Source organism: Hylobates moloch, unplaced genomic scaffold, assembly GCF_009828535.3.
Source record: "Hylobates moloch isolate HMO894 unplaced genomic scaffold, HMol_V3 SCAFFOLD_3, whole genome shotgun sequence".
NCBI lineage: Eukaryota > Metazoa > Chordata > Mammalia > Primates > Hylobatidae > Hylobates > Hylobates moloch.
Genome location: NW_026652278.1, coordinates 30,098,989 through 30,122,470, shown reverse-complemented (window position 1 = coordinate 30,122,470; position 23,482 = coordinate 30,098,989). Strand labels below are relative to the sequence as shown.

The 23,482-nt window shown below is 51.2% G+C and overlaps 1 protein-coding gene and 1 long non-coding RNA gene across 2 annotated transcripts in view; both read right to left on the bottom strand.

Annotated features, from left to right (window-relative positions):
- Window positions 1-14,391: 14,391 nt before the first annotated feature.
- Window positions 14,392-20,814, bottom strand: CALHM3 (calcium homeostasis modulator 3). Its single transcript, XM_032169945.2, has 3 exons — window positions 20,320-20,814; window positions 17,871-18,126; window positions 14,392-15,292 (listed from the first exon to the last, which is right to left on the bottom strand). Exons 1-3 carry the CDS (start codon window positions 20,604-20,606, stop codon window positions 14,801-14,803), a joined length of 1,035 nt encoding a protein of 344 aa, XP_032025836.1. The 5' UTR covers window positions 20,607-20,814; the 3' UTR covers window positions 14,392-14,800.
- A 556-nt stretch (window positions 20,815-21,370) lies between these two features.
- The window catches only part of LOC116484002 (uncharacterized), a 37,917-nt gene continuing 35,805 nt past the window's right edge, over window positions 21,371-23,482 (bottom strand). The window contains exon 4 of the long non-coding RNA XR_004252423.2: window positions 21,371-21,885. This is a non-coding gene — a long non-coding RNA (uncharacterized LOC116484002). The remainder of the gene's footprint in view (window positions 21,886-23,482) is intronic.

Below are 23,482 nucleotides of genomic sequence, written 5' to 3'. Positions count from 1 at the left end.
CTCCTGGACCTTGTCTTCTGGGCTCCTAGGAAGCTCATCGCCCTCCTTCTGGCCTTCCCACTGGGGGTCTCCTCCATGCTGTATCAGAATCCCAGAGGGCTCCTCCATCAGTTCCCTGATGACAGTGTGGTGCTGCGGTGGTGGTGGCTGCAGTGAGGGTGCTGCTGGTGGTCGTGGGGATACTGGCCACAGAGGGGATGGCAGTGGTGGTGGGGGGGATGGTGCTAATGTGGACATGGCGTAGAATGAAACATCCTGGATTTGCTGGCAGAGGACTTGAATTTGACGAGTTGCCTGGGCAGGGGCTGTGGCCTGTGAGTGTGCTGCAGGGGTCCTTGTGTCAGCCTGCCTGTGTCTCTGTGGGTGTGCCTGTGTGTTTGTGGGCTGTGGATGGTAAACCCTTTCCTGGCTCCACGTCCGACCTCTACTTCCCCAATCAAAAAATAAAAGGGTCTACACGCTGACAGCAAGGGGGTGAAAAAATTAAATGGGTGGGGTGATGGGGTTTCATGCCTGGAGTTTGGGCCTCCAGAGTGCCTGCAGAAACCTGGCCAGCCCCCCTCCACAGACACATCAAAGAGGAGGAGCTGAGCATGCTCGCTCTGACGCCCAGGGCTCTCCCTGACCTCCCAAGGGCAGGTCAGATCCAGCTCCAGCTGGGGGGCTCCTGTCTGGGGAAAGGGGTGGGGTCTGGGGCTGAGACAGAGCCTGGCCAGGACATCTCCATGGGGCCCACAGATCTGTGCCTCCCCATTTGTGTGCCCACATGTGAGCTCACTGTGCCTTTGGGCCTCTGCATCTGTGTATCTGTGTGTGTGTGTGTGTGTGTGTGTGTGTGTGTGTGATCACGTTAGTGGTCTTTGTGTCTGAGGGTCTCTGTATCACTGTCCAGAACCAGCATTGACCCAGGCTTGCCCTGGGTGGAGCCCTATGGCAGGCACATGCATTGCCTGTGTAACCTTCGTACAATCCTGTGGAACAGGTACTACCATCCCCATTTTACAGAGATGGGGACTGAGGCTTGGAGAGGTTAAGTTATCAGCTGAGAGTTACCCAGTTTGTAGGTGGAGGAGTGGGACTGGAGCCCAGGCTAGCCCTCTCTTGGGGGTGGGAGTGGGGGGTGGAGGAGGGGTCAGGAAATGCTTTTTGGCCTTTCTCTTCTGGGCGAATCAGGCTCCTGTTCTGCTGGTCTGGGTGGGGATGCTGGAGTGTCACCAGTAGGATCCAGTGGGGAAGGATGTTGCTCCCCTCGCTGTCAGGCTGGGCTTCGGGCAATTGGAGCCCCCAGGCTGGTAGCCTCTGGAAGACCCTTGCAGAGGCTCCCCAGGGAACACCATAGGTGGATGGCAGGATGAGGGAGGTTCAGTGATGGAGGTGACCTACCCTGCTCGTCTCCTGCAGTGTTTGCCTGCATGGTCAACAGCAGGTGTGAGCTGATGCCAGAGCTGGGGTGGGCTTGGGGTGGTCTAGGAAACCAGGAGGGGTGGTTTCAGGGGGCCACCTGGAATTCTGTCTTGTATATTGCACATAGCTCCCTGTCTGTAGATAACGTGCCTTTCTAGTAGTGCCCATACGGCCTGCTCTAACCACATGTACACATTCTGCAAATTCTAAGTGCAGTGTTATTTTAAAATACTTGAGGCTGGGCACAGTGGCTCACACCCGTAATCCCAGCACTTTTGGGAGGCCAAGGTGGGAGGATCGCTTGAACTCAGGAGTTTGAGGCTGTGGTGAGCCATGATCACAACACTGCATTCCAGTCTGGATGACAGAACAAGATCCTGTCTCTAAATAATAATAATAATAATAATAATAATAATAATAATAATAAAAAAATACTCAATATAAGACAGTTTGATTAGATTCTCAATCAATCATTCTCATTATCATAAGAATTTTGGTTGCAGGTGGGCAGTGTGGCTCACGGCTGTAATCCCAACACCACTTTGGGAGGCCAAGGAGGGAGGATTGCTTGAGCCCAGGAGTTTAAGACCAGCCTGGGCGACATAGAGAGACCCAGTCTCTATGCCCGAAAAAAAAAAATGTGTTACAGTTGTCATTGAGAGTGAAGAGTGAGGGTTAATTCTTTTTTTTTGAGACAAGGTCTCACTCTGTCACCCAACCTGCTGTGCAGTGGCATGATCTCAGCTCACTATAACCTCTACCTCCCAGACTCAAGCCATCCTCCCACTTCAGGCTCCTGAGAAGCTGGGACTATAGGTGTGCATCACCATGCCCGGCTAATTTTTGTATTTTTTCCTGGTCTCAAAAAAAAATTATCACCTACTTGGGGTAAGTTTTTTTGTGGGTGGTGTTTATCCAACATTTGAAGAAATCATCATTAAAGAGCCTTCATGAGGGCGGGTGTGGTGGCTCACACCCATAATCCCAGCACTTTGGGAGGCCGAGGTGGGCAGAGCACAAGGTCAGGAGATCAAGACCATCTTGGCTAACACGGTGAAACCCTGTCTCTACTAAAAATACAAAAACTTAGCCAGGCATGGTAGCGCACGCTTGTAGTCTTAGCTACTCGGGAGTCTGAGGCAGGAGAATCGCTTGAATCCAGGAGACAGAGGTTGCAGTGAGCCGAGATCGCACCATTGCACTCCAGCCTAGGTGACAGAGTGAGACTCCTATATTAAAAAAAAAAAAAAAAAAAAGACCTGATGAGCTGGGAGTGGTGGCTCATGCCTGAAATCCTGGCACATTGGGACACCGAGATGGGAGGATCACTTGAGCTCAGGAGTTCCAGACCAGCCTGGCCAACATGGTGAAACCCCATCTCTACTAAAAATACAAAAATGACTGGGTGCAGTGGCTCACACCTGTAATCCCAATACTTTGGGAGGCCGAGGCAGGAGGATCACCTGAGGTCAGGAGTTCGAGATCAGCCTGGCCAACATGGTGAAACGCCATCTGTACTAAAAATACAAAAATTAGCTGGGTGTGGTGGCGGGCACCTGTAATCCCAGCTACTTGGGAGGCTGAGGCAGGAGAAATCACTTGAACCCAGGAGACGGAGGTTGCAGTGAGCCACGATCATGCCACTACACTCCAGCCTGGGTGACAGAGCAAGACTCTGTCTCAGAAATATAAATAAATAAATAAATAAATAAACAAATAAATAAATAATAAACAAATAAAATAAAGAGCCTCGAATAGGAATTGCCTGTGGTCATTTCATGCAAAAAAAACACCTGATACTAAAAAGTGCTCACAAAAGCAAGCTCATTTCTCATTTTGAGAAGTTTAGGAGGTTTTATTTGGATGTTTTACACAAATCTCCTAATACTTTATATTTCATTTTTTCCTATCATAATTATATAAGATAAAGAAATAGTAATCTTTTTGTTTTTTTCACCAGGCATCCTATGGATGTCTCCTAGTTCCCTCCCTGTGGCCCAATGTTGTATATCTACACCATCATGGATACACCTCCTGTGGGAGGTGATTAGGCCATGAGGGTGGAGCCCTCGTGAACGGGATAGGTGCCCTTATAGAAGGGACCCTGGACCCTGGACCTCCACTCCGCAAGGATACAGTGAGAAGACAGAACCCAGCCTCAGGTACACTCATCTCAGACTTCCAGCCTCCTGAACTGTGAGAAATAAATGTTTATTGTCTGTGGTATGTTTCGTTACTGTGGCCCAAGCTGTTGGACACAGGGACACCCCTGGGCTCCCGGGCACCACCCTTCCCTCATGCTGCTGCTCTCCTAGAACACGGTCGTGCCTCACTGCCCATCCAAAGCCACATCCAGGCCCCACCTGCTCGCTCCTTGTTTCTTCCACTCAATGGTCAAGTTTTTCTCTTACCAAGAAGCTGGCCGGGTGCAGTGGCTCACACCTGTAATCCCAGCACTTTGGGAGGCTGAAACGGGCAGATCATTTGAGGTCAGGAGTTCAAGACCAGCCTGACCAACATCGTGAAGCCCCGTCTCTACTAAAAATACAAAAAAAAAAAAAAAAAAAAAATTAGCCAGGCGTGGTGGTGCGTACCTGTAATTCCAGCTACTCTGGAGGCTGAGGCAGGAGAATCACTTGAACCCAGGAAGTGGAGGTTGCAGTGAGCCGAGATCACGCCACTGCACTCCAGCCTGGGCGACAGAGCGAGACTCCCTCTCAAAAAAAAAAGCCATGTCACAGAGCTAAGAGCAACCCAACCAGTGATCTGGGTTCGAGTCTCAGCCCGGCCACACACTAGCCAGGAACCTTGGGCAAGTCATCTAACCTCTGGGCACTGCAGCGTTCTCATCGGTGAAATGGAGAGAATGATAGCGCCTGCCTCCCAGGTGGTTGTGAGGATTCAATCAGCTGTGCAGGTCAAGAGTTTCGCAGTGCGCCAGGCACACAAGGAGTGGTCGTGAACCATCTTTACAACACTGTAATAATAATAGTGATCATCTCCGCACCTGAGCTTCAGTAGTGCATTTTCAAAATCTGTATTAGTTTTCTATTACTGCTGTTACAAATGTCCACAAATACAGTGGCTTAAAACAACGTGAATTTTTTTTCTTGTAGTTCTGAGGTCAGGAGCCTATAATGGATCTTGGCTGGCTAACATCAAGTGGCTGGCAGGCTGTTCCTTCTGGAACCTCTAGAAGAGAATCCATTTCCTCGTATTCTCTACTGTGTAGAGGACACTCACATTCCCTGGCTTGTGACATCGCATTCCTCCAACCTCTGCTTCCCTCATCACAGCTCCTTCTCTGACTCTCGCCCTCCTCCTACCTCTCTTTTTTTTTTTTTTTTTTTGAGACGGAGTCACTCTGTCACCCAGGCTGGAGTGCAGTGGTGTGATCTCAGCTCACTGCAACCTCCGACTCCTGGGTTCAAGTGATTCTCCTGCCTCAGCCTCACGAGGAGCCGGGACTACAGGCATGCGTCACCACACCTGGCTAATTTTTGTATTTTTAGTAGAGACAGGGTTTCACCATGTTGGCCAGGCTGGTCTTGAACCCCTGACCTCAGGTGATCCTCCCCACTCAGCCTCCCAAAGGGCTAGGATTACAGGCGTGAGCTACCGTGCCGGGCCCTACCTCTCTCTTATAAGGACATGCAGGACCCACCTGGCTAATCCAGGATCGTTTCCTCATCTCAAAATCCATAATTTAATCACATCTGCAAAGCCCCTTTTGCCATGGAAGGTAACATATTCACAGGTTCTGGACATTAGGCGGTGGACTCTTGGGGACCCATGGTTCTGTTTAACTTCAGTAGAGGTCTTCGGTGGTGCATTTATCAGTGCTTAGTGTCTTCTCCATCTCTTCCCTATAACTCCCAGGTCACGACTAAATAAATAAAAAGCAGGATGTCACACACATTTTGGAGCATGGTGGCAAACTCAGCCATGGTCACCACTGTGGGATGTACACTCGCCTCCTGCTTCCTGGCCTTGAGGGGCTGTTGTCCAGGCACCCAGAGGGCGCAGCTGGTGAGTGCCTTCTAGTTTGGAGGAGTTAGGGGTGTCATGAAAAGCAGCATGCAAAGGAGGCTCCTGGGGACAGCGGGTGCCGTACTTTTAGGAAAATGCCCAATTTGCGTAGGAGAATGTGATTGTGGGGTGCATCCAGAGATTGGGGCAGTGGAGGAGGCAGGAGCCAACAGCAAATGTGGCTGCCAAGGCATCTCAGGTGCTGGTAGGCTGGCTTATCAGAGGTATGAAGTCTCTACCTAAGAAAGATAAAATGCTAGGCCGGGTGCGGTGGCTCACGCCTATAATCCTAGCACTTTGGGAGGCCGAGGTGGGCGGATCACGAGGTCAGGAGATCGAGACCATGGTGAAACCCCGTCTCTACTAAAAATACAAAAAAATTAGCTGGGCGCAGTGGCGGGCGCCTGTAGTCCCAGCTACTCAGGAGGCTGAGGCGGGAGAATGGCGTGAACCCGGGAGGCGGAGTGTGTAGTGAGCCGAGATTGCGCCACTGCACTCCAGCCTGGGCGACAGAGCGAGACTCCGTCTCAAACAAACAAACAAAAAAAAAAAAAAAAAGAAAGAAAGATAAAATGCTACGTTCTCCTTCATCAGCCAGACCCTATGGGGGTGTACGCTGTGGCAAAATGGTAGCACTCACCAAGTCATTCACGTGTTCCCTTATAATTCTCAGCCTCTGTGCCAGGGAGGCTGGGGCCTTGTGCCTGAGTTGAGTTCTGGTGCAGAATCTACCCTCATCCTTTACCATCTTCCCATTCTTCCCTGAGGGTGGCCCTGGACGCCAGATGTAACAGACACCTCTGTGCCCTGCCCACTCCCCTCAGCCCTCACCACTATCTTCTTTCTTTTTTTTTTTTGATATGGAGTCTCACTCTGTTGCCAAGGCTGGAGTGCAGTGGTGTGATCTCAGCTCACTGCAACCTCAGCTTCCTGGGTTCAAGTGATTCTCTTGTCTCAGCCTTTCAAGTATCTGGGACAACAGGTGCCCGCCACCACGCCTGGCTAATTTTTGTATTTTTAGTAGAGATGGTGTTTCACCATGTGGGCCAGGTTGGTCTCGAACTCTTGACCTCAAGGGATCCGCCCGCCTTGGCCTCCCAAAGTGCTGGAATTAGAGGCTTGAGCCATCACACCCAGCCTTTCACCACTATCTTCTAAAGGCTGCTCACTAAAAACAGCCCAGACTGTCTGCCTGAGGGCTTTTTTTTTTCTGGCAGTGGGTTTACATTTGGCCCAAGGAAACCTGGAGGTGCCCAGCTAGTGCCCTAGCCAGTGACAGCCAGAGATTGGTGGAGACATGCCACCTACTCATTCCTGGGGAGCGGTTACTTGTGTTGTGCTCTCCTCGATCTCCCCAGTGGGATCATGCTCTGGTTGCCCACGGTGGTAACTGGCTGGCGGCTTTACCCTCGGTTGGCTTTCTTCCCTCTCCAGTATCACTTCTGTTCCTTGCAGGCTTCCCTGGAAGCAACTTCCTTATAAGCTCTGTGCACTCATTTCCTTTTCTCAGGACCTGCTTCTGGGAAATACTGTGGGTCTTTTAAATTTTTATTTGTTTATTTAGAGACAGGTTCTTGCCCCAGACTGGAGTGCAGTGGCACAATCATAGCTCACTGTAACCCTGAACTCCTGGACTCAAAAGATCATTAAGTCTCAACCTCCAAAGTAGCTAGGACTACAGGTGTGCACCACCACGCCCAGCTAGGGTTTTTTGTTTTTGTTTTTTTTTTGTAATTTTTGTAGAGATAGAGTCTTGCTATGTTGCCCAGGCTGGTCTCAACTCCTGGCCTCGATGGATCCTCCCTTGCCTCGGCCCCCCAAAGTGCTGGGGTTATAGGTGTGAGCCACTGTACCCAGCCATATCATGTGTCTTGATGGTGGCATCACAAGATGGCGGTGTCAGCTGGGTCCCCAGGCGACTGTGTGGGGCAGATCCCCCTTCTTCAACCTCCCTTCCCTGTTTAACTACATCAGGTTTTGCTTGAGTGAGAAATACATCTTTATTGTGTTAAGCTACTGACACTTTTATTTTTACTGTATTTTATTATTTATTTATTTATTTATTTTTGGGATGGAGTTTCACTCTCTTGCCCAGGCTGGAATGCAGTGGCACGATCACAGCTCGCCGCAACCTCCACCCCCCAGGTTCAAGCGATTCTCCTGCCTCAGCCACCCAGGTAGCTGGGACTATAGGCGTGTACCACCACCCCCAGCTGATTTTTATATTTTTAGTAGAGATGGGGTTTCACCATGTTGCCCAGGCTGGTCTCAAACTCATGACCTCAGGTGACTCGCCTGCCTCAGCCTCCCAAAGTGCTGGGATTACAGGCATGAGCCACCGCACCCAGCCTAGTGTATTTTATTTTACATTCCCAGCCTAGCCTAATACAATGTTTATGTGTGAGATTTTAAGCAAGACATCCAGAGTCCATTCTAACTCTGAAATACCTCTAATCTATCATTTTTCTCCATCTCCACCCTAATCCAAGCCCCATCAGTTCTTTTTTTTTTTTTTTGAGACGGAGTCTCGCTCTGTCGCCCAGGCTGGAGTGCAGTGGCGCAACCTTGGCTCACTGCAAGCTCCGCCTCCCGGGTTCACGCCATTCTCCTGCCTCAGCCTCTCCAAGTAGCTGGGACTACAGGCGCCCGCCACCACGCCCGGCTAATTTTTTTGTATTTTTAGTAGAGACGGGGTTTCACCGTGGTCTCGATCTCCTGACCTCGTGATCCGCCCGCCTCGGCCTCCCAAAGTGCTGGGATTACAAGCGTGAGCCACCGCGCCCGGCCGCCCCATCAGTTCTTGCCTGCCTTCTACAATTCACATGAGCCCCTATCAAGACACTCCCAGGCTGTGGCCAGGGGAATCTTTTAAAAGTGAACATCTGACTAAATTACTACTAAATTCCCTCCAACGGTTTAAGTCCAAAATCCTTAACAGGGCCTGTATGACCATGTGAGAGCTGGTACCAGGGTAACTCTCCTCCTGATGCCTCCTCCCCAGCTGACCAGTTTGCTTTCAGTTTCTCAAATAGGACAAGCCCCTTCCCATCTCAGGCCTTTGCACAGGTTCTGCACATTCCGGCAATACTTCTTTCCCTATTCTCAGCAGAGAAATTCCTGTGAATCCTTAAGGTCTCAGTGTAATGATTGTGTTGGGGCTCAGAGAAACAATACCCTGAAATGAAGGTCTCAGAAGCAAAGGACTCTTTCTGACCCTCACCTGTGCCCCTGTCTCTGGCCCCTCATTTTCCTCCAAGGTTAGCCATAGAAACTAGACTCCCTCTTCCCCAGGGTGGGTCATAGAAACCAGAACCCCTTTCTCCCTGAAGCCAGCCTTAAAACCATACAACCTAAAAATATTACTCTAGGCCCAGCTGGTAGTGGTTCACGCCTGTAATCCCAGCACTTTGGGAGGCCGAGGCGGGTGGATCACCTGAGGTCAGGAGTTCAAGACCAGCCTGGCCAACATGGCGAAACCCCGTCTCTACTAAAAAATACAAAAATTAGCCAGGCGTGGTGGCAGGCACCTGTAATCCCAGCTACTCAAGAGGCTGAGGCAGGAGAATCACTTGAACCTGGGAGGCGGAGGTTGCAGTGAGCTGAGATCTCACCACTGCGGTACAGCCTGAGTGACAGAGAGACTCTGTCTCAAGAAAAAAAAAAAAGAAAAATTACTCTAATCCCCACCCCCAACGTTTCTGTGTGAAAACTGGCCATAAAGAAATGATTTGACCTGCCTCGTGAGATTGCAGGTCACAAGATCCCCTTCCCCCTGTCCCATGGGAGAAAGAAGTGCTGCCCAGAGAGGCCCGGGAGAACCTAAACGGAAGCCTTACTGAGTTTTCCCCCCAAGTCTGTAACATCAGCTCAGATCTTTTTTGTCCAGTCTTATTTCTGCGTTGTTGTTTCCATACTCTGTTGAACCTAAGCATAAAAATGGACCATTTCCTCTGTGTCTTTGGGTCTTCATCCTAAAAACTCTGGTATCAGATTAATATGTATGCTTTTCTCCTGTTGATCTGCTTTTTGTCAGTGATTTTCAGTGAATTTTCATTGGGTGAAGGCGAAGTTTTCCCTCCCCTACAGTTCCTTCTTTAGAGAGGCCTTCCTGAACCTTCTGCTGAGACCAGTCCTGCAGGAGGATACAGGCTTTCAGAGCCCCCTGGATGTACTTCCCCTTCCAGCACTGAATACAATCGTAATTACTTTTTGAGGTGGGTGGGTTATTTAATATCTAGGGGCTCCCACGGTACCATAAAGGCTAAAAGTCCTCATCTGTTTTATTCACTACCATATGCCCAATGCTTAGCACAGTGTGCCTAGTACATAAAAGATACTCAGTTAATAAGTGTGAATGAAGGAATACACGAACAAGTGAATGAAGAAAAGAAGTGAATCTTGGACCAAGAAAAATTTGTAGGGAGGCAAGAATTCAGACACAAAAGGGAGACAGCACTCACCTGTACACTTCCGTGAGAAGAGATAAGACAGTACACTTCCGAGATGGCACAGCTCTGTGAGATGAGTGGGGGGAGAAATGCCTGTACAAAACTCACTGCCGTGGCAGCTGCCACCAGATCACCTCCCACTGGCCTCCTCTAGACCCTCAGGGACCTCTTCCCATCCCACATGCCTCAGCCTCCTCCATCAGAGCCAGTCAGCATAGGCAGGGAGAAGTCATTTCATGTGGCTGCAAAGGGCTGGGCAGAGCTGAGCCCCAAACAGAGAACTCCCTCATTTTCTTCTTCTTTTTTATTTTTGTTTTTTTGAGACAGAGTTTTGCTTTTGTTGCCCAGGCTGGAGTGCAATGGTGCGATCTTGGCTCACTGCAACCTCTGCCTCCTGGGTTTAAGCAATTCTCCTGCGTCAGCCTCCCAAGTAGCTGGGATTACAGGTGTGCGCCACCATGCCTGGCTAATTTTGTATTTTTAGTAGAGACAGTGTTTTACTATATGTTGGCCAGGCTGGTCCCGATCACCTGACCTCAGGTGATGCACCCGCCTCAGCCTCCCAAAGTGCTGGGATTATAGGCATGAGCCACCGCATCCAGCCATCTTCTTTTTTTTTTAGAGATGGGGTTTCGCCATCTTTCCCAGGTTGGTCTTGAACTCTGGGCTCCAGTGATCTGCCTGCCTTGGCCTCCCAACATGCTGGGATTACAGGCATGAGTCACTGTGCCTGGCCGGACTCCCTCATTTTCAATGAGAGCCTTGGAAATGGGAGTATGTTAGTGTGGACACGATTTCTCTGCTCCCATTGTAGTCTTTGGGTCCCAGTGCCCTTCCCCATATGGGGATGATGAAGGTCTCTCTTGTGTCATCGTCACAAATTGGGGCAGGTGCCCAGGGATTTATATGAATCGTATAGAAACCTACCCGTCTGCTTGGCCAGGACTACCTCCCTGGGTGAGCAGTCCCCTCCCCTGGGAAGTTGGCAATAACCGGTGACTTTCCCTCTGTCCTCCCCCTGCTCGGTTGCTCAGAAGTTCCACTAGGTTTGTTGGTCCTCCTTCCCCTGTCTAGGAATTCTCTCCTCCCTGGCCTGCCTCTGGACTCTGCCTCTGTGATTAACCCTTTCTCTCCCTTGTTGCCTCCTCTTCCCATTCCAAAACTTTAAAAGTCTTAGTCCTTCCTCATCTCACACAAGCCCCTCTTCTCAATGGCCCTACCCATTTCTGCAGCTTCAGCATCCTCTCCACATGGGTGAACCCCAAATATCATCACTCTTCCTGACCTTGCCACCAAGCACTTGTCTCTCATTCCCAATTGCCAGCAGGATAAAGTCAAAGTCCTGAGCTAAATCAAGTCTCCTGCCATCTTCCCCTCCTCTTGCAATCCTAGCTGAGATGGGGACTGCAGCTGCCCAGGCAGCATGAGGGTGGGGACTGGAACAGCCAATGCCCATGCTTTCAGTACATTCCTGCCTTGTCTGGCTTGCCACTGTGTCTCCCGAAGAAGGTCCACATACAGGACACGGTCAGGGGTTTGAAAACACACTGGGGACAGAAGAGGATGAAAGATACATTTGAAGGCTGTCAAGGACAGAGGATCAAGAGAATGTATTCCCAGGTACTGAGCTCAGGGAACGTGGCTTGATGGGACTCCTGGGCCCTCTGGCCAAGGTCTTTTGCTTTTGCCAGGCTGGACTGCATGCCTCTCCACTTGGCTCTTTGTTCACTTGTTATATCTCTGTCTCCACTTCCAGACTCGAAGCTCCATTAAGACAGGACTGTCTGTCTTGCTCTCTGGCCACTCTAGGCATTCAGTGAGTATCTGCTGAATAAATAAATAGAACATGCTCTGCCCCTTCCCCAACTTTATGCCTTTGTTCCTTTTTTTTTTTTTTTGAGACGGAGTCTTGCTCTGTCACCAGGCTGTTGCAGTGGTGTGATCTCGGCTCACTGCAACCTCCACCTTCTGGGTTCAAGCGATTCTCCTGCCTCAGCCTCCCGAGTAGCTGGGATTATAGACATGCTCCACCACGCCCAGCTAAGCTTTGTATTTTTAGTAGAGACGGGGTTTCACCATGTTGGCCAGGATGGCCTTGATCTCTTGACCTCGTGATCCGCCCACCTTAGCCTCACAAAGTGCTGGGATTACAGGCGTGAGCCACTGTGCCCAGCCTATGCCTTTGTTCTTATTTCTTCCCTTGAGATGCTCTGCACCCTCCCTCCATCTTTCTTTCCACATGTCCAAATCCTTCCCATCCTTAAGACCCATTCAAATGGCACCTTCATCGTGAAGCCTTCCCTCACCCCCCACCCCCCGCCCCACTGACAGCCTCCTTCTCCCTGCTAACTCCCAGTGGCACCTGGTTTGCCTTTATTAGATCACTTACATCTTATGCTTTGGGTTCTCATAATTTCTGTACCCACCTCTGTCCCCCTAAGAAAGCACCAAGATGTAGACTTTGCTCTCCTCTAGGCCTCTGTCCCTTGCTGATGACTCCCTCTCTCCCCCATCCCTACCCTGCAGACGTCCTGCTATGGCCTCCATCAGCACAGATGTTGGCCACAGACAGCATACCCGGGTCCGCCCCATGCTTTTCTACTTCCTCAGCACAAGGAAGCACAGCTCCTTGAGGGCAGGGGCAGGTCATCGGTGTATTCTCTCTTCCCTATTCCCTGGCACAGTGCTTTCTATGCAGTAGGTGCTCTATAAGTGCTCAGTATGGGAAGGTAAGAGTATCGATTGCTGTCGGTGACTTTTACTCCAGATACTGCTTCCCTGGAGCCCAAAGCAGCCTCCCTGAGCCTCCTTTCCCCAGGCTGGGACCTCACTCATGCAGACTGGGCCACCGCCAAGGTCCCCCTCCTTCCTCCCCACCCTATCACTGCTAAAGCTTTGCCTAAACCAGGTCCCAACCCAGCGCTATTTCAGACATTTGCATGGCCTGACCACAGCCAGTAGGTGGGGGGAGGCTGAGTTGTAGGGATTTTCTGGTCTCACAAGGTCTCTTGTCAAGAGCCCAGGAGCACAAAAGTTGCCTGATGAAGGGGGCAGGCTCCAGGGTGGGGGGCATCCAGGGGCCCCTGTACTTCCTGGGGTGCTGAGGAAGTAGAAAAGCATGGGGTGAACCCGGGTCTGCTTCCTGTGGCCACCATCTGTGCTTATGGAGGCGACCGCAGGGTGTCTGGGGGTGGGGGTAGGGAGTGGGGGCTGGATGAGTCATCAAGGAGGGGCAGAGGCCCAGAGGAGAGCAAAGGCTAAATCTTCCCCAAACCCTTCCTGTTCGGGCTGCCAGAGATGGAGTGGCAGTTTTGTTTTTTTGTTTTTTGACACAGAGTTTCGCCCTTGTTGCCCAGGCTGGAGTGCAGTGGCGCGATCTCAGCTCACTGCAACCTCTGCCTCCCGGGTTCAATCTATTCTCCTGCTTCAGCCTCCTGAGTAGCTGGGATTACAGGTGCCCACCACCACGCCCGGCTAATTTTTATATTTTTAGTAGAGACGGGGTTTCACCATGTTGGCCAGGCTGATCTCAAACTCCTGACCTCAGGTGATCTACCCGCCTTGGCCTCCCAAAGTGTAGGATTACAGGCATGAGCCACTGAACCTGGCCTGGAGTGGCAGTTTTTCCAGCAGAATGAACACTGGCACGTCAGGGGTTTTTGTCCCTGAGCTAGACCCCACACTCCTACTTTGCTCTGAGGAAATCCTCACCAGGGTGCCAACCTCTTGCTAAGGGCAGCAGTAGATACCCCTGGGAATGTCTAGGGGAGGGGGTCATCTTAGGAAGGGACCTTGCTGAGCCCAGGGCTCAGGCTAGCGGTGGGGCACGTGGTGCTTGGAAGGTGAGGGAGGAGTGGCCTGCCCCCGCTGCAGGAGAGTGGAAGGCTGAGAGGAACTGCATCTTGAAGGAGGAGGACCCAGGCAGGGCTGCTCGGCTTTGGTTGGCCAGAATTGGTGGGGCCTGGGAAGGTAGCAGCTGGGAGAGTCAGGCCCTTGACATTCAAACACAGAAATATCCCCTCAACAGGAAAATATAAAAGTAGTCATCTGTAATAGCCAGCAAGAGGCACTAACTAGTGGTTTCAAGAGGAACTCAACTAGCAGAGCTTGCTAGAACTTGCTATGAGAACCTTGGTATAAGCTGCTAGAAACCCCAGAGAATTAAAGACACAAGCCCGGGCATGGTGGCTCACGCCTGTATATCCCAGCACTTTGGGAGGCCGAGGTGGGTCAACCTGAGGGTCAACCTCAGGATCATCTGAGGTCAGGAGTTCGAGACCAGACTGACCAACATGGTGAAACCCTGTCTCTACTAAAAATACAAAAATTAGCCGGGTGCGCATGCCTGTAGTCTCAGCTACTCGGGAGACTGAGGCAGGGGAATCGCTTGAACTGAGGAAACAGAGGTTGCAGTGAGCCGAGATCGCACCATTGCACTCCAGCCTGGGCGACAGAGCAAAACTTCGTCTCAAATTAAAAAAAAAAAAAAAGACAATTACACAAATGAAATTATCGAGGCAGCAGACTAAGGTCATTATTGTTATTTAGAATTGACATCTGGAACCCAGAACCCATGGCAGATTTATTTAGATTCTTGCTACTCAAAGTTTGGTTCACTGACCGAAAGCACATCAGCCTCCAGGAGCTTGTTTAAAATGCAGAATCTCAGACTCGGTCCTGGCTACACTGTCTGAACCTGTATTTAACAAGGCCCTCGGTGAACCGAGTCCACATTAAAGTTTGTGAAGCACACTGGAGGCCACACCCAGAAACTAGGCAGAGATTGGGCTACTTTAAAAAGGAGGCTAACAAGAGTTAGGGTGCCTGCCGTGGGGTCCCCACGGCCTGGAAAGACTCCAGACCTTTGTCAGCGCGGCATTTCACCTGTGAACACTGCCGCTTCAAGCCTGGCCAGGACTCTACACGTCGGTGTGTTGGGACAGCCTCGTGCCCAGTGCCAAGGTAGGGGCGCGGTGGCTAAGGCCACCCCCGCAGAGCCCGGGGGATGCAGCGAGGTCCAGCGGCGGCTTGCTGGAGTACCAGGTACTTAGGAGGCGGTCCACCTGCTCCTGGCTGGAGATTGCGCGCAGGTGGGCCTTCCTACTTCCACTGTCCAGGTCTTCTGGGGGCTCAGGCACTGCAGGGGGCTCGAGGCTCCCGCCTGCATTGTCCCGGCGCAGCCCCCGCGCCTGCAGCTCACTCTGCATGCTGGCGAAGAAGTGCAGCACGCAGCGGTGCGCGAAGTCCCGCGCATGCTCACAGCAGGTCTCGTCGAAGAGCTTCTGCTCCAGGTCCACGTAGTTGCTCCAGTATCTGCGCTGCAGGAAGACTGTCTGGTCGAAGCAGGGCCTCAGGCAGCGGGCCAGGAAGGCCGCGATGATCAGCAGCAGGGTGACGCTCCAGCCGATGGCCTGCAAAGTAAGGAGGCCCGAGGTTAGTTGTGAGTGGGGCTTAATCCTATGCATATGTATTTATGAATGTGTATATGAATGTTGCACATTTAATTTGATCATGTCTACATAATAATATTCTTCATTTTCCAATGGATTCAAATACTCCTTAGAGAATTTAACTGCAGTATACCACTCCAAACATCATAATTCATTAATCAGAGTATTGAATGAAATGGGACCAAATAAAATAAATTGAGAAGAATGAACACAAAATCGTGTGATCATCAGATTACATGTCCTCTTTTGTATCCCTGTGTCCTTGTAAATTGAATTAACTCTTAGAGCATCTGCTACTTGAGGAATTGTCCTGTATAGTGTGGCAAAGGTATTCCAAAGTCCCTCCTTTTACATTTCCCGTCCATCCTTCCTCAAATCTATCCACTCTCCTATTCAGTCATCCGTCCTGCCAACCATCCTTCATCCATTCATCTATCCTCCCTTCCATTCATTCTCTCATCCTTGCATCCATCCACCCATTCAACCATCTCTCCACCTATCCAATCGTCCATCCTTTTGTCTTACTGTAAGTCCGTCATCTTCCCATCCAGTCAAGCTCCTATCCTTCCATCTGTCCATTATCCATCCATCTCTTCTCCCATTCATTCATGCTCTCATATGCTCCTCCTTCCTTCCCTCGATCTATGTATTCATCCACCCCCCCATCCAACCATCCATCATCCATCCTCTCATCTTTTTATTTATTTATTTTTATTTTTTGAGATGGAGTCTTGCTCTGTTGCCCTGGCTGGAGCGCAATGGCGTGATTCAGCTCACTGGAACCTCCGCCTCCTGGGTTCAAGCCATTCTCCTGCCTCAGCCTCCCCAGTAGCTGGGATTACAGACGTGCACCGCCATGCCCAACAAATTTTTGTATTTTTAGTAGAGACGAGGTTTCACCATGTTGACCAGGCTGGTCTCAAACTCCTGACCTCATGTGATCCACCCACCTCGGTCTCCCAAAGTGCTGGGATTACAGGTGTGAGCCACCATGCCCGGCCCCCCTCATCTTTTTATCCAGTCCTTTGTCATCCTTGTGTGTGCTTATCTGTCTATTTTCCCATCTAGGCATCCACTGTGCTATATTTTGTGGGAGGCACTGTGCTAAGAACTAGGGGCTCAGTCGTTGCTCTCACAGAGCTCATACCTTAGTGGAGGAAATAGATGATTAAATAGGCGATGACTGGGTACTTGTCATAGAGAGGGAGTCCAGAGGAGGGACACCCAACCTGACTTTGAGGGCCAAGACTGAAGGCTGGATGACAGTGACACACAATATGAACAGGGGACAGTGTTCCCAGCCAGGAATGAGGACAAACTGAAGTAGTTCTCTAAGCTGGGGCCCACACCTGGCAGACTCCTCTCTCTCCTCTCTACCTTCCAAAGCCATAGTCTCTTTAAGGCCCAGCTTGAGACCTGACGCAATTGTGTGGACCCGGAGCAGGGAAGTCACGTCTCTAAATCACAGGGACATATTTGAATCCTTATCATTTACAGAAGTGATTTCCACGATTTATAAATCTCTCTCATTTGGCATCTCACAGGACTCCCCCCACATCACCAAATTTAAGGTGAGTATTTTATACACGAGAGCAGAAAACCAAACAACTTGCCAAACTTTACATGACTGATAATTTACAGCTTAGTCAGGGTTCAAACCCCAGTCTCACTGCAAATTCCATGCTCTTTCCACCAAACTAGGGAAAGCCTAGAGTGTTGAAGCTTGCAAGGACCATCAAGATGGAGGAGATCAAGCTCCCCTGTATTTTGCATGATAAACTGAGGTCCAGAGGAGTAGTCCCATGGCCATGGTCACAGTCTGAGCCAGAATCAAGTGCATCCTGTACCCGGGTCCTCCCTCCACCGCACCATTGGCCAGCCCATGAGCCTGTCAGACTCCCCAAGGGGCAGAGGCTGTGTCTTTATTATCTATAACCCTAGTGGTGCCCCGTGTGTAGTGGGTTCACATAAATACTTTTTGGTGGACACAACTCAGTGCTGGGGCCCTAGGAGCAGTGGTGGTGGAATCTGGAGTCTAGGCTGGGGGTAGAGCTGGGGTTTGTCCCGCAGGATAATAGAGTTGGTGCCTTTTGGGAAGATCAGCATCTGGAGAGAGCCTACATTGTTGGAAGGTGGTGAAGAGGAATAATGACACTCCTTCCGATCCCTGCTCTGCCTCTTATAAGCTGTGTGACTTTGGCCTTATGAACTAAACTCTCAGAGCCTGCTTCCTCACCTGGAGAATGGGATGATAATGGTTGTTCCACAGAGTAAATGAAATAATGCATATAAAATGCTCACTGCAGTGCCTGGCACATAAATGCCCAATAAGTGGAGATCAGTATGATTTCTCATGGGTGGGAAGAAGGTGCGCAGTGGGCGCGAGCAAGGCAGAGCAGTGGTCTCCAGCGCTTCCCTGCCTCCTGGGAATGGGCTGAGCCCATCATCTGTCCCTCCTCACCACCCCCCCACCCCACTCCAGAACCAGTGCAGGGGACTGGTGAGGGTGCAAGAGCCGGGGGAGGATCACCCCAGTTACCTGTGACAGGCACCGCAGGTAGCGAGACACTGCCTTCCGAGCAGGGCTATCCCTGACCAGCTCATCCTCCTTGCAGGGAACCTTGGCCAGGAAGAGCTGTACCTGGCTGGGGGTCATGTTGGCAAAGTCCAGAAATTTCTCAGGGTCCACAGAGCTGCTGAAGGCACACACGAAGCACTTCCCGTCAAGGAGGGCCAGCAGGATCCAGACCAAGGGGGCGGCCAGCGCCCTCTGCAGCACAGAGGAGCACATGTACCTGGGAGCAGAGGAAGGAGGGGGATCACAGGGGGCAGCTGGAAGTCAGCTGCAGCAGGGGAGATGTAAGGATGGACTGCTGGGAAGTCCCAGGCTGGGTTACATCAGACTGCAGCTCCCAGTGTAGAGGTCTCAGCGACAGAGGCAGGGAGGAAGGAGGGCTGGGGCCCCTGGGATCCCCAGGACTGGAGCACTGAGGAGTTGGTATTCCTCTTGCCCTAGGCCTTGCAGCAGGCACTGCTGGTGCCCTGCCCATGCCAGAGGCATCTGTGGCTGCAGTGACTGGTTCTATTCACTTGGAGGGCCTGAGGACCTCCTACCTCAAGCACCTGCATTGTTCTGCCCCTGGGGCTTTGGAGGATGTTTTGCTCCAGAGAGGGGGAGGCTGGAAGCACTGAAAAGTTAACCCCCAAATCAACCTTCAACCCCAGAGGGATGGGGCCTTGTGGATAAATATCCCAGCTTCTTAAATCCTCAGTGGGACAATTCTGAGCTGTGTTCTATGCATGCCCTTAGGGGGTCCCCTGAAGGATTAAGCCCCAGTTGCCCACTTATTATCACATTCTTTCCAGAGGCTTCTTTTGGAGGAGAGCCTAAGCTAAGACAGCCTTGCCCAGTAACCCTCCAAAATCAGCACCTCTAACACCCCTACCCACAAGGCATCCCAGAAGTCCACCCTCTGACTGGCCTCAGGCGCCTTTCCAGATCAACTCTGCCCCTGCCTGTAGTGACCTCAATTGGGTGTTGGCCACAGGACAGGAGCCCAGTGGAGCTGTGCCCACTGGACCCCAGAGGAAAAGGCCAAGGGCACACCCAGTGCCTGTGACCCACCCTGCACAGCTGAATTGCAGGGAGATGTGATCCCTGAGAACAAGGAACAGAGGCTGCGGGTGCACTGGATGCAGATGTTGTTTCTGAATTGGATTGTACACAAAACATCTAATGGTGTGTGCCAGGCGTGTGTGTGCGTGGCCTACCCAGTGTGAGCTGTAAATATGTTCTAGGCAGTGGTGGCTTTAGCATTTTCTTTTGTTTTTTTCTTTTTTGAGAGTCTTGCTCTGTCTCATAGGCTGGAGTGCAGTGGCACGATCTCGGCTCACCGCAACCTCTGCCTCCCAGGTTCAAGTGATTCTCCTTCCTCAGCCTCCTGAGTAGCTGGGACCACAGGTGCTCACCACCATGCCCAGCTAATTTTTTGTACTTTTTAGTAGAGACGGGGTTTTGCCATGTTGGCCAGACTAGTCTCGAACTCCTGACCTCAGGTGATCCACTCGCCTCGACCTCCCAAAGTGCTGGGATTACAGGCGTGAGCCACCGCGCCTGGCCCCCCCACCCAATCTCTGGCTCCTTATGCTCCCCCAAGGCTAGCCATAGAAACTAGAATCCATCTTCCCCAAGGTGGGTCATAGAAACCAGAACCCCTTTTCTCCAAAGCTGCCACCATAAAACCTAAAAATATGACTCTAACTTCCCCCCACCTTTCTGTCTAAAAACTGGCCGTAAAGAAACGATCTGACCTACCTAGTTTCATTGTAGGTCATAAGACTCCCTTCTAGAGAGGGTCCTGCCCCGTGTCTGGGAGAAAGGAACGCTGTATAGAGAGGCCAAGAAGAACCTAGATGGCCTTGCTGAGTTTCCCCACTCCGTCTATAGTTCATCCCTTTTTTTATCCAATTCTATTTCTGTGTGGCTATCCAGACCTTGTTGAGCCTAAGCTTAAAAATGAACCATTTCCCCTGTATCTTTAGGTCTTTATTCTGAAGGCTTCTGTGGCACACAAAATGGTAATCAAATAAATTTGTATGCCTTTTCTCTTATTAATCTGCCTTTTGTCAGTTGATGTTCAGCAGAACTTCAGAGGGCAAAGAGGAAATTTTCCCGCAGCCCCTAGAGTGGCCTGGGTAATTGGGAATCCTGTGTCGTTCCTATGTTTACAGCACTGGCCATGGAAAGGTGACAAATGATAGGAACAGAAATATGTTTCCAGAGTGGAAACTGGCAAGTGGCTCTCTGTGAGCCGATAGTTCCTAGTTGGGGAAAGGAGAGGGTGCACCTGGCAGTACCTGTAGGGTGGGTGGAGAATCCCCTGATAATGAGGATGGTTGGGGTTTGGGGGTGCACTTGGCAGTGCCTGTGGGGTGGTTGGGGAGCCCCTGGCAAAGCCCATGGGTCACTGAGTGGTGTGGGACCGCACCTGATGATGCCTGGGTCCTTCCTCCGGTGTCCTGCGGGCCGGCGCCACTCCTCGACCATCACCACAGACTGCCGGTTGGCGAGGAGGCCACAGAGAAACAGGGCGAGCGGGGGCGTGAGCAGCAGGCCCAGGCCGTAGAGCACATTGTAGCGCGCCAGGCAGGGACAGTTGAAGTCAAAGGAGGAGTACAGCTTGACGGTGACCGCAGCCAGCAGCAGGCAGATGCCATTCATCACCGACTCCGAGCTTGACTGGAAGTGCTGGAAGAGCAAGCGGAATTTATCCATGGCTCCTGCCTGGGTGGGTGGGCAGCCGTCGGGTGGACTCAGTGAGGCTCTGGCCACCTTCTTGGTGTCTGCTGCGCCGGGGATGAGCCTGGGATCTGCAAGAGGTTCTCTCTCTGCTTCCAAGGGCCTGAGGGGCCAAGGGGGAAGCAGTGCGCAGGCCCCAGCCCAGGCTCCCAGGGTCCAGCAGGCACTTAAGGCAGGGACAGGCTCTCTCCACAAAGGCTCCCCTGCCCAGCCCAATGGTCCCTCGGTGCCACTCCCCTCCTCTCTGGGGGAATGAGTCACCCTCTGTGACCAGGCAGCCCAAAGCACCTCTAGGCAAATGGGCCCCGCCCTGTCACTCCATTCCTCCCGGCCCATTTCTCTTTGCTTTAGGGTCTGGATGCTCAGGCTTGACAGCTGTTGGAGCTTCCTTCGGGGGACAGGCAAATTCTGGGTGTGGGCCGGGCGCAGTGGCTCACGCCTGTAATCCCAGCACTTTGGGAGGCCGAGGCGGGCGGATCACTTGAGGTCGGGAGTTCGAGACCAGCCTGACCAACATGGAGAAACACCGTTTCTACTAAAAATACAAAAATTAGCTGGGCGTGGAGGCACATGCCTATAATCCCAACTACTAGGGAGGCTGAGGCAAGAGAATCGCTTGAACCTGGGAGGCGGAGGTTGCGGTGAGCCGAGATCGTGCCATTGCATTCCAGCCTGGGCAACAAGAGTGAAACTCCGTCTCAAAAAAAAAAAAAAAAAGAAAAAATTCTGGGTGTGGTGAGGCAAAGATGCTGAGGGAGCCAAAGTATATTTTCTGGTCTTGATCAAAAGCATGACTTTGAACTTGCTTCAGAGGCGTAGTAAAACAACAGCAACAACAACAATGAAATATGACGACTCAGCTCAGCCCAGGGAGATTTCATGTTGGCTTTCAGGCTAGGAGGAGCCAGAAGGGGCGCCTATTCCGACTGAAGGCTTCCTGGAAGAGAAGACCCTTGAGAGGAGTCTTCAACCATGTTTCAGCATTTGCCATGAAAGGGGTAGCGGAAGGGGATGGCCTCCCTGGGAGACGTGCTAACCATTGTGCATTGACCACTGGGTGCCCATGGAAAAGGCTGCTCAAGTGCCACGCCCACACTGGCATGGCTTCCCCCCCGCCCTTCTTCCGTGTGAGGGGCATGCATTTGAAATCACTGCTTCTTCTCCTAACTCTCCGACGTCACTAGGTCTCTCCTTGTGTCTCAGTTCCAGCCTCTCTGAAGGATGACAGCCCAGATGTTTGAGGGACCCCTGAAACCTGCAAAATGAATTTTGTAAAGGTCACTTAGCCCATATTTTAAGTCAGATCATCCCAAATAAGTCTTGCAAATTTCGTGACCATCTGTGTGGTCTGTACTTCTGATGAAGACAGACAGAAACCTGGGTCTTACTTATTATTATTATTATTTTGAGATAGAGTCTTGTTCTGTCACCCAGGCTGGAGTGCAGTGGCACGATCTTGGTTCACTGCAGCCTCTGCCTCCCGGGTTCAAGTGATTCTCCTCCCTCAGCTTCCAAGTAGCTGGGATTACAGGCAGCCACCACCACGCCCAGCTAATTTTTGTATTTTTAGTAGAGACGGGTTTCGCCATGTTGGTCAGGCTGGTCTCGAACTCCTGACCTCAGGTGATTCGGCTGCCTTGGCCTTCTAAAGTGCTGGGATTACAGGCGTGAGTCACTGAGCCTGGCCACTTAGTATTTTTATTTTCCATATTTGTATGTTACTCTGGGTCCTATGAGACAGATTTCCCTGTGTGAAGGAAATGAGGCACTGGAGAAGACGGGGAGAGCCGCCAGCAGCCCTGTGAGTCTGACTCTGATTGGAGGAGAGGGCGGGGCAGGGGTGAGAAACCCTTCAAGCCAGGAGGACAATCACCATCACATCTTCAGGTGGGTACAGTCCCAGAGGGGCTGTTGGAGGTCACATACCCTGGCGGGGACAGAGCCAGGGAGGAAGCTGGGATCCTCCATCTGTGCCTTTCAGCCTTAGTCACCCACTGGGCTGCTGATCAGAAAAGGGGACTGTCCTGGCCCAAGGCTAGGCTTCGTGACCCTGAACCAGCAGGGCTGGTGCGGAGCAGGCAGGGAGGGAACTGGGCTGGGAGGGTCGTGAGCACCCCTCAATCCCATTCTAGTCTCAGAGAGGGATAGAGTGTCCTAAGGGTCCCCAGCCATTCTAACCTTGAGAGTTCAGAAAACAATAGACAATGCTTCTGGAAGGACACTTTGAAGAAAACTGGGTCAAAGACTCCGGGCCAACGTTTTCACAGCTCCAGCCTCTGAGAGGTAAGACAGAGCTACCAGGTCAGCCTGGGTCCCTGGAGCCCTGCAGGGCAACAGGTGCTGAGTGACTGCAGCGGGGCTGACCCTTGCCGGGTATTTACAGGAAATACTTCAGCAAAGAAACAGGCCAGAAAGAAGCCCACCACAAAAGGGATATTATCTGTCAAAGAGAGGGGATGGCTTACATTTTTAAAAAAGTCTCTATTTTCTGAATTGTCTACTTTTATAATAGTATACATAATAAATCATTATTATAATCATAATAATGATTTTTAACTATTTCCAGTAAAAATCATAAAACATTTTAATTGGAAAAACATAAAAAGATAAAAGGACAAGGCAAAAAGGAGAATCCCATTTTATTGCCTGGAGCCTGGCCCTGCTGAACTAGTAGAGGGAGAACTAGAGGGAGCAATAAATGGAGAAAGGCTTCTTTTACTCACACATATGGAAAGATATTAAATTGCAGATCTGGCCGGGTGTGGTGGTTCACGCCTGTAATCCCAGCACTTTGGGAGGCCGAGGCAGGCAGATTGCCTGAGCTCAGGAGTTTGAGACCAGCCTGGCCAACA